Genomic DNA, 20019 nt, shown 5'->3' on the forward strand with positions numbered 1-20019 from the left:
CACGGGCTCCTTTGCACTGTTTCAGAAGCTGTTATTGTTTTGCGAATGTCCTCCTTAATCCCCACGTAATCCTAACTCAAGGATAAAGCTCATTCAGGAAGTTATTAAGAGAGGATTAGTGTAGTAGAGAAGGGGATTTAGTAACGAAGTTTTCAGCATATTTCTCTACCTCCTTTTTCTGTGTGTAATTTGATACCATTTTTTTTGTCTGGCGTTTAATTCGCGTACCTTGAGGCTTCGCAGATGAGAACTCTATTGAGGCCTTGAGGACTCGCAGATGAAAACTCTCCTAAGGCTACTACGGGCATTTTGGCGGTGGCCCAGTTTCTCTCTCTCTCTCTCTCTCTCTCTCTCTCTCTCTCTCTCTCTCTCTCTCTCTCTCTCTCTCTCTCTCTCTCTCTCTGAGAGGAGGACGAAAAGAAGTCTGCTCTTTATTGATTCATTCATCCTCTTGCCAGTTAGTTGTGTGTGTGTTTTTTTTTATTTCTCTCTTTTTATTTTTCCTGGTTTTCACTTTTGGATGATGACGTTATCTCTTTTGTCAAGTCTTGAAACCCTTTGCGTCTTCGATGCTGCGATCTGTGAATAGGTACGTGGTAGTCGACTGTCGTGGGATGCAGCCTAGGTCGAGAAGTTCGTTTAGTAGCTGTCTCATGACATATCATATGCTGAAAATGGTATCTGATACCTCGAAGAGGAAATGGCCATCTGCATATATAGCCTATATATGTATATGTAAATTATATATATACTGTATGTATATAAATATCTATATATATATATATATATATATATATATATATATATATATATATATATATATATATATATTTTGTGTGTGTGTGTGTATGTGTGTATCATTCTATGTAATTATAGTATATATATATATATATATATATATATATATATATATATATATATATATATATTAGTAGTATATAAATTGTACCTCTTTTTAACACGACTGCTGAAGATAAAGCTTCCATACTGCAGCCTCTCAAGAGAAAGAAAACGGAACAGAAGAAAGGAGTGCAGTTAGATACAAGTAAATAGATGAATGAATAAATACTTCGATAAACAGTAAGTCTGAACTTCAAAAGACGTAGAAGGATAGATATAGCAAAGAAAGTGCTGTGAGCGTCCCTCCAACCAGATACACGAAATCTGTCTTGTGAAAAGCGAGAACACACCTCAGTTGTCGAGAACATGAGTTGGTTGTTCAGAGGCCCTCTTAACCAACTAAATATGTCACCTGAGATAGGCGACCTGACACAATTAGCGGCACACAGACAACCTCTCGACCACGCAGGACAATCTCTCTCCTCACCACTTGGCCTGAAAAGATTTGGTTTATGGAAGAAAACGCTTCTTTTTATGCCTTACTCTTTTATTTTGTGGAGATGCTTCAGTTCTCATGCAACAGAATGTTCTCACGCAACGGAATGCATTTAGAATTGCTATTCCTTTAGCCAGGTACAGAACCTGAAGTGGAAACCTAGGATCATTTTTTTCGATTGTTTACTTTAGGTTTGGACTCACTATTCTTCTTTCTTTTGAATGTTGGAATCGATTTTTTTTCCATCACTGATCCCATTTTCTAAGACAGTTTAGCCTATCAGTGTTTGTCGAGATCTTGCAGCCATTAATATGGTTCGCGAAACGGTTTTGCGAGCTTTTCGTGTTTACGTGTTTGGTTCTTGAGGCTATTAAATACCGTTCGCAAAACGAATAAACGACCTTTACGTGTTTACGTTTGGTTCGTGATGTTATTAAATACGGCTCGCGAAATGGTTCTGCGAGCTCTTCGTGTTTACATGTTTGGTTAGTGAGGCTATTAGATACCGTTCGCAAAACGGATAAACGACCTTTTCGTGTTTGGTTCTAGAGGCTATTAAATACGGTTCGCAAAACGGATTAACGGCCTTTTCGTGTTTACATGTTTTTTTTTGTAGAGGCTATTAAATACGGTTCGCAAAATGGATAAACGACCTTTTCGTGTTTGCAAGTTTGGTTCTAGAGGCTATTAAATACTGTTCGCAGAACGGATAAACGACCTTTTCGTGTTTACACATTTGGTTCTAGAGGCTATTAAATACGGTTCGCAAAACGGATAAACTACCTTTTCGTGTTTGCAAGTTTGGTTCTAGAGGCTATTAAATACTGTTCGCAGAACGGATAAACGACCTTTTCGTGTTTACACGTTTGGTTCTAGAGGCTATTAAATACGGTTCGCAAAACGGACAAACGACCTTTTCGTGTTTACATGTTTACGCGCCTAAATCCTCGAAACTCACCTGAATTCTTATCGTCACATTTGCCAGCCGTGCCAAGACGGACATTTCTTTGCTCCGTAGTTCTTTCACCCATATCAACTTAAGAGAAGTTATCGTTCACTTTTCATTCATTTAAGAAGCATTTGGTTCTCTGATCCTTTCGTACATAGCGGTTCTTTGCAAGTTTTGCATTTCTATTCATTTGCATTCCGTAAACGAGTGTGCTTCTTCTTGTAATTTTTCTCATAGGCCTATTTGTGCTTTCACTTATCACAGTTGCTACTCCATAAATTCAAAGTAAGACTTTGCGGAATTTGTAAAGCGTTCTTTGTCGATCGTGCTGGATTTGTACTCTAAAAGTTGATGCATACTGTTCACCTTGTATTGTAGGTATTGATATGATGCCCGTACCTTTGGCATCCGCATGCCCCGTGACGTAAGAGCATCAGCAGCAGCAGTTTAGCTCGACGTGAGAGTCAGTCAGCGGCCGTCAAATATTATTATCACTTCGTGGCCGTCTGTTTTGCAGATGTCACGGGTATTTTGGCAGACTGTTTGTTTATGTTGTTAGAGATACTTTCCCCTTTTCGTGATCACAGAGCGTCAAATTTTTTGTTCTCTCTCTCTTTCTCTCTCTCTCTCTCTCTCTCTCTCTCTCTCTCTCTCTCTCTCTCTCTCTCTCTCTCTCTCTCTCTCTCTCTCTCATTTCGTCCGTTCGCGAGTGACATATTTTTTGGCCCTGTTGTCTCTTAGTCTCGGTTTCCTACAACTCGAACAAGAAGAAGAAGAGCTGGAAAAAATGACGAGGAAGTATCAGACCGTTTGCTTAAATAAATGAATAAAAAAATATGTTATTCTTTCGTGTGGATCTTGGCAACGAGACGGCGATGCCAGACTCCACTAGCCGAGTTGATTCATCGCCATCTCTCTTGTTGGCAGGGAAGGTTGTTCTTGTTTTATTTCTGTGCTGTTTCTTATCTGGGTGAAGAGATTTGGGCTTGATTCGTGAATGGGCTGAAAATTATGTGAATATAGTTGGTATTTTTATCCATAAAGTGCCAGTAATATATAAATAATGTAAGATATTTGTGTTGATAAATAACTTTAATTATTGTAGTGTTTTATTGAATAGAATATTTTGTAAATATTCCTGAATGTTTGATATAACATAAGTGTCTAGTAACCTAATTAAAAGTAATGTTTGATATAATATAAGCGTCATTTAACCTAATCTAAGTTTAAACCATTCCTTTCGAATAACGTCACTTACTGTATGTATTTATTTTCTCTTCATCGTGAACGATGCAGAGAGCAGTTGCATTTCTGTCTGTGGGACATTTTTCCCTTGGAGTGACTACACTGAATACTTTGCCGTAGTAGTACCAGGTACTCGTCTGCCTTTGTGAGTCCCAAGTAACGAGGGAGTGTGTCCTTTTGTTTTCCCTAGCTTTGCTCTAAAAAGAATCCAGGAAAGAATAAAACAGTTTTTGTGTGAGGAAAAGAAACCCAGTTTGATAATGCAGGGATTCTCAATGTCCTTCTTGCCAAGTAAGCTTTGGTTTGTTAGACCGACATTTGGTCTGTGATCTATGATCAGTCAGTGAAAGCAGAATTTGCTCTCTCTCTCTCTCTCTCTCTCTCTCTCTCTCTCTCTCACACACACACACACACACACAGTTGACTTTGACATCTTATTGTCAGCCATTTGAGGCCCCGCGAACCGAAGGTTGAGAATCCCTGAATTTTCATGAAATTTCACCTTGTCTTCCCCTGTGTTTCCCCGCTGACAATTTGTTTGAGCTGCAGTTATATCTCCTGAGTTGTTTTGGATTGAGAATTTCCCCTTTGGAATCAAAGATTAATGAGTTTCCCCTTTGGAACCAAAGGTTACTGAGCTTCCCCTTTGGAACCAAAGGTTACTGAGTTTCCCCTTTGGAATCGAAGGTTACCGAGTTTCCCCTTTGGAATCAAAGGTTACTGAGTTTCCCCTTTGGAATCGAAAGTTACTGACTGAAACTTTTCTCGCACCTTTCCAGACGCTGAAGTTCGCCTCTCCACCTTGGCCAAGATCATCCCTCCCGAGAGACAGACTCTGGAGCAACTGGTCCATCTCATAGAGGTAAGTCGAAGGGCATCGTCTCCTCTTCATCCTTATGGCGAGGGAACATAAGGTCGAGATCGCACCTGTTTTACGTCTTGGCTTAAGGTATCTCTTTGATGTTTACTGATTCCGTTCATTGAAAGTCTGATTACAATGCTTCACGGGTTGTTCAGTCGACACCGATAGCTTTAAATAAGAACAAATGATAAGTTAACCAGTAAATATGACTAAATGTGTCGTATATTTGAAGTTTAACCTAAATTCTCGAATTGATGTTTGTTCTGGGTTGTTATTCTTTTGTAACCTTGTTTTATTTCTTTCTTACATAATATTCAAACCATATTTAGATATGCCTTTGCATATGTACTCAACTGCTTTAAACTTGCACTCAGACATCCATACATATACCATTTGTTAACAAACATGCATATGAAATACACGTACTTTTATATTCAAACTGTTGTTTATTATGCATAAGTTTATTTTCCATGTCGAAGAAACCCAGTCTGGAAAGCAGCCCTCATTTGCAAAACTGCCCCTATAACAAAATAGTGGATTAAAAAAGTTTTTTTTTTTACATATATCTTCCATAATGGCTGGCGCCAAAGTTAATTATCTCCACGTGGGATCTTTGGAGCCGTGAAGCGTAATGCATGCCATGCGATTGCAAGCCGTTTATGGCATGCAGTCACACACCTGTGCAGAGCACTGACCGAAATATTGTTTGTGAACTCCGCCAGGTGAAATAAGTTCCTGGGGAATGGTGCTACAATGCTCCTTACAGGGACACGCCAATGACACGTTCCTGCATACACACACACACACATCCGTATGTATATATATATAAGTCTATGTATATATGTACATATATACATATGCATATAAATGTGTATCTGTATGTGTATGTATACATACATATATATATATATATATATATATATATATATATATATATATATATATATATATATAGAGAGAGAGAGAGAGAGAGAGAGAGAGAGAGAGAGAGAGAGAGAGAGAGAGAGAGAGAAGTGTTTGGGGCTATCTCAGGAGGAAAAGCTGAATTCTTGGGAGCTAGAGAAAGAAACGGATGAGCATCATCAACCGTCATAAAAATTGAGAAAATGGCGAACAAAGCATCATCAGCTATGAGAGATTAAAGCAAAAGTATCCATCAGTTCGAAATTTTCTGAAAACTGGAACATTCGTTTCCTGGAATTACTTTCAAACCTCACTCACTATTCAACAAAAATTAGCCGAGTAAGTTTATTCTTAAACTGAAGGTTTAAAGCCAATTCGAAACAAGGATTCCATTTTAAAGAAATCCTTTCCTACTACCGCTTCCACAGAGTGGTATCAGTTGAAACGAACGTTTTCCTGTTTTCCTGTAGATTAAGTAATTTTGGAGTTGGAAACGATTACGTCAGATTAAGGTTCCAATAATCGCGTCCGAAACCATCCTTTGATATACGTTGTCTTGTCTCGTCCCACAGCTACCTCAAGCAGCCCTCAAGAAGTTGATTATTTCATTTATATAAAACTGCAATTAATTTGTAAAAAGATAAATTTTTCATGAGTTTCTTTCATTCCTTTTCTCGGCATTTATTTCTCTCCTTAACAGCCTCTTATCTTCTCTCTTCTAAGGCATCCTTTCTTTTATTAATCCCAAGCGTTTCTCGGCACTTTGATTTTGTCTCTTTTATCAGTGTGTTTTCCTTTTCTTGTTCTTCCTGTTTCCTCGAAAGTATGCTTTAGTCGTCTTGTCTAGTCACCAGTCAACTTTGTCTAGCCACTTCTCCTCCCTCCCCCCCCTCCTCCGATAACACACACACACAACACAAAATGTCACGTATTTTACAAATACAGGATTACAAAATTGAGCCTATCCGGATTTAAATCACAACGTCGTGGCTGGCAAGACTAAAGGAATTAATATGAAATTGCAGATTTTCAATTACAGCCAAGCGCAGGATTCAAACTGAGGCTATCAGAGGTCGCGGATAATTTATTTCCACCTTTCTCGTGGTAGCCTATATGTTTAAAAAATGATAAGCTCCTTCAGAAAACTTTTGTAATTAATGATGGAGTCAGTAAGAATACCTTTTTAATTCCATGCTGTGTCCATTGTATCTAGTTTGGTTACTGAATCAGGAAAATGTATGCCTGTAGTTTGGTCTTTAGCTACAACGCGACTGATAGATATGAGAATATATTTTTTTTCTTATTGAATTAGGAGTAACATGAGAAAGAGTGCTCACCTCAGTGGTGGTAATCTAGATGATGAATACTAAAAATATTCAACATCTAGACTGTATTATATATACACATACAGTATATATGTATATATATAGTATATATATAAAATATATATATATATATATATATATATATATATAATATATATATATATATATATATATATATATATATATATATATATATATATATATATATATATATATATATATATATATATTCACCATGAAGTTGTGCCCACTAATAGAGGGTGCCTGCTGAGTTAAGACAAAAAAATTTTATATATATATATATATATATATATATATATATATGTATATATATATATATATATATATATATATATATATATATATATATATATATATATATATATTCAGCATGAAGTTGTGCCCACTAATAGAGGGTGCCTGCTGAGTTAAGACAAAAATCTCTGCCATTTTCTTGCTGAAATTGCAGAATCGTGGATGAATCTCCTGTACAGGAACCTTTAGGACGGTAGACGTTTCATACACTTACACAGAACACTCATTAGGAGTGTGTCTAACCCCAGTGACTTCTATACAATAAAGCTGTCCCTCCGGAGGGGGGTTAGTGCCGTCAGTGCATCTCATGCGGTGCACTGTAGCCACTACTTAAGGTTCTTTGCAGCGTCCCTTCGGCCCCTAGCTGCAACCCCTTTCATTCCTTTTACTGTGCTTCCGTTCATATTCTCTTTCTTCCATCTTACTTTCCACCCTCTCATAATGCAACTGCGAGGTTTTCCTCCTGTTACGCCTTTCAGACTTTTTACCGTCAGTTTGCTTTTCAGCGCTGAAAGACCTCATTGGTCCCAGCGCCTGGCCTTAGGCCTAAATTCTATATATATATATTCTCGATAGAGCTGTGCTCCCGTTAGTCACGCTTTGTATATTCCTCGTGACGAAGTTATGCCCAGTAAAGTCACTGTCGATTTTTAAGTCTAGTTTAAAGGTTCGTATATCTTTTCGGGGCGGATCTGCTCCCGCATTCACGCAATCCCTTTCAAGGGGGAATCTTGAGCATGTTATATATACTTAGATGATAACAGTATCGTCACTGAATGGTTCCTATGCGCGTGGCCGATTCTACCTGTGAGAAACTGAAAATGGCCTAAATGTCAGGCTTAATTGCTGCTCCCGATTCCGTCAGGGCTGTGTACAACTCTTGTTATATGGGTCAGCAACCGCTTCCGATAATTAGTTTTAACTAACGTGGTTTGACCCTGATAGACAGCCAGGCATCTCGTACCTATCATCACGTAATAATTCGCTATGACCCAGATAGCTTCATTGCACGAGGCGGAAGTTATCGATTGAGCCGTTAACTGTAAGGAGGCTTCATTTCAAAGGTCGTCAGCAGCGACGAGGGTGAAAACCGCACCAGCCAAGAGCTTTATGTCAAGTATTAAATAAAGAAAACGAGCTTCTCTGCGGTACATCTCTGTGACATCAGAATTTTGCTGTTCAAGAACAACGCGAGCGCGTTTGGTGCTATCGCCCTGCGCCTGTCTACTGTTACAAATGAATCTTTTGACTGACGTTGCCTAGTGATAGGCTAACCCAAGTTTAGAAATCACTAAGTATTGATGCTTTTAATAATGCATATCAGTGGGCTCTCGGGTATCCTTTTAGGGACTGAATTAAGTAATTATTTTGACTTCTGACTTGTGGCAATACCCTTCCTTGTGTACGTACAAACTGCTGGGTAGAGGGGATGGATCGGGTGTTGGAACCGGGGGTTTTAATATCCAGGGACCGAGAACGTGCTTGCAAGATGGAGTTGGATGGTGCTTCTGATGAGTCTTAAAACCTATATTTGAATATACACAGAATTTTAGCGTACATAGATTGACCTATATACACTACCCTTACTCTCTACTTTTTTGTATTTTATATACAACCTTTGAATAAATGTTCCATTGACAGTTTGCAGTACGTGTCTTTTCTTTATTTACCCTGGTACTGATTATTATTATAACACTTCTCTTTACCAGAAATATTGATGGTTATGCGCGTACATGTTTACTTCATTAGTCATTTTTTTTGTTAATCATAATAGACGCTGTTCAAGACGACAATATCCATTTAGCTCTTCGGTGGGCGAGTCGGTAGAGCTGTGGACTAGCACTCGCTAGGCCCGAGTTCGAGTCTCCGGCCGGCTGATGAAGAGTTAGAGGAATTTATTTCTGGTGATAGAAATTCAGTTCTCGCTATAATGTGGTTCGGATTCCACAGTAAGTGTAGGTCCCGTTGCTAAGTAACCAATTGGTTCTTAGCCACGTAAAATAAGTCTAATCCTTCGGGCCAGCCCTAGGAGAGCTGTTAATCAGCTCAGTGGTCTGGTTAAACTAAGATATACTTTACCTTTTTTCGGTTTCAGGTTTGCCGCGAGCCTTCGATGGTGACAGCCGTGTGCTCCCTTCTTCATGATGCTCTTTCTCCCAGTAATAAAGGTAAGGAAATAGTATTTTTGTTATTGATTTATAGATGTTATTAGCTTGCAACATAATTTTCAGTGTTTGATGGTATATTTACTCCAGGAGACTTTTTCCCCGGGCTTTGTGCCAAGTAGATCTTTTGGGTCACGACAATGATAGGAAACTTATTTTTTAGACTGTGTCTGTATTTACTGCTCGTAGGGATTGGTGCTTGTCCATTCAACATTTCAGCTGTCGTCACAAACCTAAAAATACTTACAGACCATAACCTGTATCACTGACAGATTAGGATTTTGTATTACATAAACAAAATACCAGAACTGTTAGACCGCGAGCGTTTATTTATCTATTTTATTTTTTTATTTTAGTTTTTGTTAGGATTTGACTATGCTTCTACAGTTTGCCAGATCCAGCAAAATATTTGAGCAACTGCTAAGCCGGGAAGCCAAGGTCAGCACGCACATTTCGCTACAATAACCTGAAAAGCTGAGAACTTCAGAAATGTTGGCAAAACTTTCCACTGCCACAGGTTAATCCCCCCGTGGTTTTGAGACTGCACAATCCACACAAGATAATTTATTGAAGTGACGGGAAGTAGCTCTTTCAAATTGTATTCGGCTTTTATCAGTTTTGGTTATATGTACAGTTACTCAGTTTGTAGATATCTCCAGAGTAAATATCTTAATTTACTAGAGCGTAAACATATAGATATACAAACACATACATGCACACATATCTAGTATATATATATATATATATATATATATATATATATATATATATATATATATATATATATATATATATATATATATATATATATTTATTTATATATATATTGTATATATACATATATATATCTATATCTATATCTATATCTATATCTATATCAGTAGAAGGGTCCACAGTGATACTCTTGTTTAGCAAGACGAGATGTGTTTGTAGAAATATTTGCAAAGCTCAAAGCTTTCGTCCGCCCTCCTGTGGACTTGATCACTAAACATTTCGTCTTTCTAAACAAAAGTATCTCTGTGTTTTTATATTTTATATATATATATATATATATATATATATATATATATATATATATATATATATATATATAGAGCAAGGGATGTGGTAACTCTTGGCGTATCTAGAAGACGGAAAAGTACAACGTAAGATAGATTCAGATTATGTGAGTGAAACAGTGTATCGCGGAAAACTTGGTGTTAGTAAGCGTGAATTGCCTAGGAATAGAGCCGCGAGTAACAGAAAGTCTCTCTCTCTCTCTCTCTCTCTCTCTCTCTCTCTCTCTCTCTCTCTCTCTCTCTCTCTCTCTCCCCACTGCTACAACGACTTTTGGTGGTATTTTCACTTATTGATCTTTCCCTAAACTTCCTGATCTCTTAAGGGTACGGATGTGTTATCCGATGTTTATTATCCGATGTTTATTGTATAAAAATACCGTCTAGAAAAATTAAAATCCTTATCCCCTCTTATTCGTTATTGCAGGTTTTCTTTCTATTCATTTTTGTCTTGCGTATTTATGCAGTAAGGAGTTTTCAGTGCTTATACAAATTTAAGTGTCTTCAGTAAGCAACAATTTTTGCTCCAGTTTAATCCATTAGCCCGGTTCAAACTAGTTAAATGTCACGTGTTTACACCTCTAAATAATGTAAGTGTTAAAAGTCGCAAAGTCTGGAAATCGTCCCAACCTCTTTTGACTGTGAGTTTATTTGTTTTATTTATTTAATTTAACTTTTTGTTTTTGTTTTTTTTTTATCTAACTTCTTGAAACGGTAATAAAAAGTTTATCTTTTTTCATTAATCACAGTGTCAGTTTTTTACTTAAACCCGTCGAAAGCATATAAATATTTAAGATAATATTTTTAGTATTATTATCAATTTAAATAAGAAATTCTCCCACGTCGGAATATTCCTGTGGGCGAGATGCGTGTTCGTTCAAATGTCAGTTGTTGAAATGTCTCTGGGTAAGTGGAATGTTGGCTCTACCAAATGTCCGTCGACGTGATTGCTGGGAACGCTTGATTTCAAAACAGCAGTCTTCCGTACGATATGTTTTGGAAAGAAGAAGAATAAGGGAGAGAGTTTTCTGTACGATATGTTTTGAAAAGAAGAAGAATAAGGGAGAGAGTTTTCCGTACGATATGTTTCGGAAAGAAGAAGAATAAGGGAGAGGGTTTTCCGTACGATATGTTTTGTAAAGAAGAATAAGGGAGAGAGTTTTCCGTACGATATGCTTTGGAAAGAAGAATGAGGGAGAGAGTTTTCCGTGCGATGTGTTTTGAAAAGAAGAAGACTAAGGGAGAGAGTTTTCCGTAAGATATGTTTTGAAAAGAAGAAAATAAGGGAGAGCGTTTTCCGTACGATATGTTTTGGAAAGAAGAATAAGGGAGAGTGTTTTCCGTACGATATGTTTCGGAAAGAAGAAAATAAGGGAGAGTTTTCCGTGCAATATGCTTTGAAAAGAAGAATAAGGGAGAGAGTTTTCCGTACGATATGTTTTGAAAGGATAAGACTAAGGGAAAGAGTTTGGAAGATTGTATGTTAGTGCAGAGTAGGTAAAAAAAAAAAAAAAGGTTGATGGATGCAATAAAGAAATATAAAGGTACGTCTGATCTTCAGGCTGTTGAAGCGAAAGTGAATAATAAAGATAGTTTTTGAGAGAGAGAGAGAGAGATTCTGCTATAAATGTTGCTAAGATACTAAAGTTTGACAAGAGATTATGGATTTAAGAATTGAGCTTGGGTTAAAGATACCTTTGAGGAAGGACCTTAGGAGAACCATGTAAATTTCAAGAATGGGGTCACTAGTCAGCAGTGAGTGCTTGCAGACATGGGACTATTTGACGATGGAATAAAGAAAGCTCATGGTGGGATAGTATGAGAAATAGGTGAATGATAAAAGGTTCCTGAAGCGCAGTTGCCGAATGAGAGAAAAAGCATTCACAAAATAAAAGGAGAAAACGTAGGAAGTAATGAACATTGCGTGGTAAATCTAAACAATTACTTCAGAATGAAAAAGTTGTGTGAGAAGGAAGTAAATAGAGAGAAAAAATAATAAGCAAATAGATTTTACAAATAAAATGAAAATACAAAATGCTGTCAGGAGTAAATGCAATCTTGTATTGTGGAGTATTTTGAAGAGTTGTAGAATGTAGTGAATAGAGATGCGATTCCGAATAGCGCAAGAGTGGGAAGGACTAATGTAGATTCAAAATTCTTGCCGATGGGACATTTGACGATGTTAAGGGCTAGGAATATTTGGGATTGCATTTAAGATACTGTAGTATAGGGGTAATACTTTGTGTGGCTGACTTAAGATGTGTATGAGGAATAATTACAAAGGAATGAGCAAGACGAATAATTCTTCCTTTAAAGAAGGATTCGAACCTATACCTTTATTGTTAAACATGGGTGGAAGTTCATGTATCACCCAGCGGTCAAAATAAAGAATTGATCTCGACTTAGCTTTACATACTCCTGTCGAATTCCGATTCGGTACTTAGAATTGAAATAGACCTAACGTTATCGTCTCTATGTATAGGCCTATACATGGTAGAAATGGATTGGTTTTGAAGGTGAAAACGTTTAGTACCATTATTATTAATTAAATTTTGAAGAGGTTGATATAATTTATAGGGGTGGAAATAACTCAAAACAGCACAAAAGGCTCGTGTGTTATTGTTTTGCGTTCAACAATATCAAGGACAATTCAGTGTGGGTTTTTCTGACCAGTTTACAATCACTTTTGCGTTATATATGTACACTAATCTGCAAATCTTAGTACCTGAAGTCGATTACAAATTGCTTTTCAGTCTAAAAAAGGTTTATGTGTGAAAACTTCAATCTTTTTTTAATTCAGTTTTGTATGAGTTAAATCAGTATAAGCTGCCGAAATCGCTTAAAAAAAATCTACATAACAGTAATAAATACTGCATTACATTGCAAGTGACCAGTTGTTGAAGACCGAAGGACTTACAGTACAATCGATGATTAATTTATAACCTTAGTTACAAGAATCTGTTTCATTATTTTGGTAAAATTTCTACAGATTATGCCCTTCTGATCATTTAATCGTGTCAATTGTAGCAGAAAAACCTGGACTTTTAACTTACGGTATCGATTCAGACACGAATTCGGACATTGAATCCGGGCATTGAATCTTAAGGTTTCGGACGGTCTAGACTCAGCTGGAACTCGGTCTAGGTCCAGTAATCACAGCATTGGGAAGATTTACTGCGTTGCTGTCTGGCTCCTCACAAATGATCAATGGCGCTGACTCGTCAGCTTAATTATTTTTTCATAAGTTGCGGAGAAGAAAATTGTCCTTGCAGTAATTGCCATAATGGACGTCACCAATTATGGCAGAACTTTCACATAATAAGTACGTATTATTATATGTGTGCTTTGTTATATTTTGATAGTTCTGTGATTAAACATAGAATTTTTTTCCCTTGCCCTTATTATTTGTTGCAGTGGCTGTTGCAGTTAACTATCATTCCCAGCAATTTTTATTTAGGTCGTGTGTCTGTTATGCCTTTGCGTGACCACCTGAAGCTCGCATCACGATCTCTGTATTTCAATCATTGTCAGTCAATATTCAGACACTAATATTAAGGAGCAGAAAGCTATTTCTGATCTGAAAGAAAAAATACTGAAGGCATAAAATATGCAATGCAGAAAAAATTAATAGATGTGCGTTCCGTGTTCCGCAAAAAAAAAAAAAAAAAAAAAAAAACATAAACAAACGGCTCTCGAACAAACGGCTCTCAGATATCAGACACTAGCGTGAATCAATCCCTGCAATATTTTGACTTGATGATGATGTACAAGGAATTCTGTATCACGAAACTTATTTATCTTCGAGCTTTGTCTTTTATTTTGATGTTTGTGTGAGTTACGAAACTCAACGTCTTTGTTAGTTTGTTAACATTTTGCCCACGCGGTCACTCGAACGTGCTTAGGCCTAATACTTGCCAAGGGAAGTGAGCACGCCCTGTGTTCATTACAACTGAATTAACCCATTTACTACACATTCACGTAAACGTTAGACTGTATTAGATCTGGTCAGATTTGAATGATGATTCAGTTGTGTCGTGAATTAGTTAATAGGTAAGTGCCAAGTGAAAAATGGTTCCCGAGACTTCGCAGACGTGAATCATTGTCGTGTTATAGGCCTAGCATAATTAGTGTTATCTGTACACTCTTAGTGAAAGGTAAGTGCTCAAATGCTTTGTAAATTTTAAAAGTGGAAAATTCCATTTTATAATTCTTCGTTCAGTCATTTTTTTAAGGAAAAGGCTATTATACATGTTAAAATTTAGAAAAAGGTCTCATTTGTTGCACTACAGATGTTAGTAATATTCGCAACTGAGACCAGATTTTTGTGACGATGGGTAGCTGCCGGATACTTTAATGGAGAATTTTTAACTTTTCATACTGTTTTCATGAGGTTTTCTTCACATATTAGCCCACAGTTTGTAACATGTATACTGTTCATTCATAGAACAGTTAGTGAAAATAAATTTCTCAGGTTCTCGGGTTACATTTTCCTTTAATGATATTGAACTGGTTTTCAGGAGATATACGAGACATAGTCATCCAAACGTGCCTTGCCCTCAACACGGCTGAAGTAATCCTGCGGACTCTGAAGTCCTTGTCTACGGAAGGACTGACAGTGATAGAGCCATGCGTCCATCCTGCATATCAAGTTCTTGCAAAACTGGCATCAAAAGGTAATACCAGTTTCTTGTCACATACCTTATGAACGACGCTAATGGAAATTAATAGTGTATGTTTGTTCTGTTGTTTACTACTCTGGGAATTTTGCCCATAATTTTTTTAATTTGTGTTGACAACTTGCAATAATGCTTGTTAGCCTGTTGTCAGTGGCTTAGTTTTTGTTCTGGGGTTTTCCTTGTTTAGTTTTATTGGGATATGTTATGTCTTGGCATTGATGAGAAAACAGCTTGGCATATGGTATTTTCAGTCTAGATTTATTGCTTATATGTTGTTAATCTTTGGATCTGCTTTTGTGTTTTAAATTTTAGCATTAACCCAAAACTAAAATAAGCCAAAGACAAAACAGTTTAGGCTTAGAGTGTTAATGGAATACAGGATTACATGTACATTTTATTCATGAGTTTAAGACATATGATACTTATATGGTATATTCTTTGTACAGTAGTTTAACAAAGGCTATATGCTTGTGTATTCAGAAACTACCATGGTGGGTTACTTGCACCTTTGCCCTTGTTTGAGTGTGAGTAAAGATACTTAAGTTTGAATATAGATATCTGTAGTAGAATAGTTTACAAAATCTTCTGAAAATGGGCATCATCCCAGTAACAAACTGGGTTCTTTAACCAACAGTGTGTTTTGAACATTCTAATTAACCAACTGCTTGCATGTAATTCATAGCCTAAGCAAAGTTGTAAGTTACACATGTCATTCAGTTTAAGAGATTTGTCCACAAAGTGGACAACCTTTAAAAATGTAGCTAATGAAAGTAAACCAGTATAAAACAGAAATTTGATAGGTTAAGGTAAAAAAAAAGTTAGGCTTTCACCTTATCACCTCAACCCGTCCATGCGTGCTTCATATTTTGTGTAGTCAGTAGGGACCAGTTTTCATAGAATCTTGCTAGGCTGAGTGAGAAAATATCCTTGAACGAATATGAGAACCTGATGATGCTTGATTTGGTATGTAGTTTGAAGATAGTGTTGATATTCCTTCCAGGCCCAGTTGTTTGGTTAAAAGCCAAATTTCAGCTATTCTATAGTATGAAGAAAGATTGTTGACAAGAACTGGTATTTACTGTATTCAGTTTTAAGAAAATTTATTTTGAAATAAAGAAATGCATATCAGTATTAAAAGTATTCCATTTAACAACTTGGTGTGATTCAAGTATTTAATTGTATACTGTATGATAAGTTTGAAATTTTGTTATCCTAAAACCTGGTGTTTGATTGTGCTAATTTTAATATTGTGCAGAACATTTAAGAAATTATTAATAGCTGTAGTGTCTTTCAGATCCCAAGCTGGCAGTAAAGGCACGTCTTGTCGGTGGTGTCAAGCTGACTCATCAACTCTTACAAGCACACATGAAAAACAATGTTCCTCTTTTACCACTTCTCATGGTAACAAAGTATCTCGCAAAAAATTGTAAGTATAAGATTTTTTTTAGAGTATTTTTTATTAGAATAAATTTGCCTTATTTGTATATGAAATATTAAAAGTTTGATATATTATAACAACTTTTATATATATGAGCAATGGTCAAGTAAATGTGTTCTGTTGTAAGTGCAAACCATAGGTTTACTGGAGCCCTGTTTTCTAAAACAAAATGGAAATCAGGCCAAACATCCTCATTGGTAACCTTGAAGGAATTCCATAGAAGATTCATGAATAACATTAGAAGGGCATTCATCAGTTTTATGGTGCTTATACTGTATATTGCTACGAATGCAAGTGCACAGAAATTTTAAGATGATGGTACTATACTTTGCAAAATGCTACTGTATTTTGAAAAGTACCTCAAATTCCTTGAACTTAACCTCTAGTGATCAGGGTGATCCACACGGCAATTAGCGAAACAATGGTTTTCTGGTCTTCTTCCATCCTTTGAAATCTGTGGAAACTTCCTTGTGACAGATGCATTTGATATCCTTGCTGCAGTTATACCATTGTGAATTTGCAAGTTGTCACAATGCCTTTGAAATTCCATCAAAGTATTCAGTTACTGATGTCTGTTGCTGATGACGGGTGCTTAATTATGTATGTCATAAATTCAGGGAACACCAACCTGTGTCCACATTTCATTCATTGTAGTGAAATCTTATTTTAAGCTCAAAATTCTTCATGAAATTTTAACTTTACTTCTAAGGTTGCCCTCTGTATAATCAGGCGAGAAAGTGCTTCATTGATATGGCTACATAGCCTCACACACAGTGAATAGTAATCAGTTGATTTGGCCTTCAATTTTAACTTAGTGGAGAATCTCATTACAAGGTTATAGGTTTTTTTGGGGTTCTTCATGATTTTATCATATATTTTCTTTGGAAAGTGACTAAACATGTACATACGGTACTTTTTCCCAGTTCAGGCTCTCTATACTTACCTGATGATGATGAGCTGTGATTTTGGATGATCATTTCCCTTCCTTCTCTGTACTGTTCAAGCATTTTTGAAACTGACTCTAAGTGTATGTGCCCGGTAGGTTTACTTCTTGCCAATTACAGACAGTACTGTGCAGTATTTGTATAAGGAAGGTTGTTACTATGTAAAAGATTTTTATTTATTTTGTTGCTATATTCATTATATCATGATGTAATGTACAACATTTTGTTATTTTAATTGATAATGTGTATTTCATATTTTCATATGGTCAGAAGATCAAACCGTTTTGGTGTTTTACCTTTTCATCTTCTGGAAAGTAACCATAAAAATAAGCACCTTGAAGAAAGGGCAAATCAGTGCACCCTTGTGAACACACTGTACTCATATCTGTTATGTATTTTCTGTACTTTAACCTTTCACTTGACTTTCACTCTTCTAATTATGAAGTGTTGAACGTGAGCTAAAGGAAGGCCTTGAACCATTACCAGGTCCTAAGTTCTGGTCCTATCTTTTACGTTTTTGTATTTTGTATTTTAAGAATAAATCATATAATACAGTGTTACTTTATTATTCTCGTGCTTAGCTTGTTTTCTGCTGTTCACATTTCTTAATCTCTTACTTAACAGTATCTTGGATTATTAAAGTAGTCAGATTTAAATAGGTACTCTTAAATACCAGCTTATGGTGAGGCAGAGTTGGCCAGAATGGCATATTAATTACTTTTTATGATATACAATATTAGAATTTTCAATGTCCTTATTTTTACTAGTGTTAAGTGATATTTAGAGATTTCCTGGAATATATAAAGGGTTTTAGATATGTTCTTAAGATGTATATGTTTTAATTAATTGTTTTAATAATAAACTCATTACTTCAGCAACAAATCAAGTAATGCTGGGCAAAGATGGCTGTGTAGCAACATTAGCGGCCATATTGACCTCTGTTCCAAAGACTCACTGGGCAAAGATTAAGTTCATCATGGAAATATTAGCCCTCCTTACCAAAGCAAGTAAGTCCTTTACATAATTACTTTTTGATCTTGTTTTTTATCACTGGAGATATTTCTTGCCATTAAATTTTGAATAGTGTGCTCATAACAGCGAACATACATTAGTTTTGCTACCTTGTAAAATTTGGTAAGTTAGAGTATAATACTGGGGACATGAATTTCGTCTGTTGACAAATATTTTAGATAAGAAAATAAAGAATAAAGGTTTTCCTATGATATGTAATTATTTGCCCTCCATGTTTTAGAGTTTTCAGACTTGACAGCTTGATGTTTTCTAACAAAATGTTGCTTACAGAGATGAACTCTTCACTTTTGTAATGAGTGTTTGTGCTTTTCTTGACTTCCTTTATTATATAATAAATTTCAACTAAATTCTAGTTTTCAGGCTAAAATGTTTATTATGATGTCATGTTGTTTTTACAGTGTACAGGATAGTCTGGTCATCACCAAAAGTAATACTACTATATAGTTATTTGTTAATACTGCTTTTTGTTGACCTGAACTAATACAGTGTGGCCTGCATATCGTTGATGGACTTACTGTTAAATGTTTGTTTATTCACACATTTGTCAGCGACTCATCTGAATGGGGTTGCACTAAGTTTGAATCTGTATGGTTATAGACCTGTTTATATGTGGTTGCAATGAGTTATGAATTTGTATGTTTGTTAAGATGCCATTCAGTTCTTCATAAGTTACATAGTAGCCATGGACTCGAAAAGGAGAGCCATTCTGGAGATGGTCTGGTATCCCCTTTTTTTGTAGCTGAGGATTGATCTAGCTCCAAAGAGTCTATAGCCAATTATTCTTTTGTGTAGTACAATCCTGGCTACATAATGACTCATTTTGACCTTATCTTCAAAAGATGCCCTGCATTGATGATTTGTACATTTACATCATAGTCTTATATGAAGAAAATCAGTCAGGCATTACACACTTTATTGGGTCATTCATGAGGACTTTGGAGAAGAGACTTGTCATTTACAAAAGTAGACAGTCAAGGCTGGGATGGACATGAACAACAGAGGTTTACCTGCCATAGATGGAAGGCACACCGACCAAAGTGGATACTCCATCCACAACAGGAAAAGATTTTAGACAGTGGACAGAACTTAACCCGTAGAAGAAATACCAGGCACATGCAGAGTCAAAGTCAGTGCTGCACCCAGTCATAGGTGTGATACCCAAAATTAGATGTTACCTATATTATATATAAAAACAAATCATTGGTAAACACCTGATGCCAGGGTTTTATGAATCAAAGCACTTCCTTACCTGACCTGAGACTTCAAGATTGCATGGAGAGGGTTGAGAACTAGGTTCATTCTTCTTGTAGAAAGAATTACCACAAGAATATCAAAACATTTAGACTAAATGACAAAGTATTTTGGTTGAATAGAGGTGTTCCCAGTCAGACAAACAGAGGTGCTTTCTGTTGAGCAGAAAGTTGGTTGAATAGACATGAAGTTACCCAAGCAGAAAGTTGGTTGAATAAAGATGAACCTGAGCAGAGAGTTATTTGAATAAAGGTGAACTTAGGCAAAAAGGTGGTTGATTATAGGTGCACTCAGTCAAACAGAAAGTTGGGTGATTTGGGGCACTTAGGCAGAAGGACTAAATAATTAAGTGCATCTGACTTGAATGATGTTGCTGTTAGACAAGTGACGATGCAGCCCGGGAATCTTTTTTTGGAAGGAACCCTTATGTCCTAATGGATATCTTAGATCTGTTATACAACCCTTTTTTGCTCCTATGATGGAAGGGCATCATTTATAGTAAGCATCAATTAACTCCAGCCTG

The 20019-nt window shown here is 36.4% G+C and overlaps 1 protein-coding gene across 5 annotated transcripts in view; it reads left to right on the forward strand.

Moving 5' to 3' along the window:
* Positions 1-20019, forward strand: part of LOC136832575 (cytosolic carboxypeptidase 1-like) — a 198322-nt gene that overhangs the window by 110663 nt on the left and 67640 nt on the right. For 3 of the 5 annotated variants that reach the window (XR_010851263.1, XM_067093648.1, XM_067093646.1), the window contains 5 exons: positions 4310-4392; positions 9031-9103; positions 14673-14828; positions 16126-16257; positions 18089-18220. Coding sequence is in view for 4 of the 5 variants with exons in the window: in XM_067093648.1 (XP_066949749.1) it covers positions 4310-4392; positions 9031-9103; positions 14673-14828; positions 16126-16257; positions 18089-18220 (576 nt within the window). In the remaining variant the exon portion in view is untranslated. Of the gene's footprint in view, positions 1-3581; positions 3660-4309; positions 4393-9030; positions 9104-14672; positions 14829-16125; positions 16258-18088; positions 18221-20019 lie in introns of all 5 variants that reach the window. The other 2 variants (XM_067093649.1, XM_067093647.1) reach the window with 1 other exon arrangement.

The sequence above is a fragment of the Macrobrachium rosenbergii genome, chromosome 50, assembly GCF_040412425.1.
Source record: "Macrobrachium rosenbergii isolate ZJJX-2024 chromosome 50, ASM4041242v1, whole genome shotgun sequence".
Classification (NCBI taxonomy): Eukaryota; Metazoa; Arthropoda; class Malacostraca; order Decapoda; family Palaemonidae; genus Macrobrachium; species Macrobrachium rosenbergii.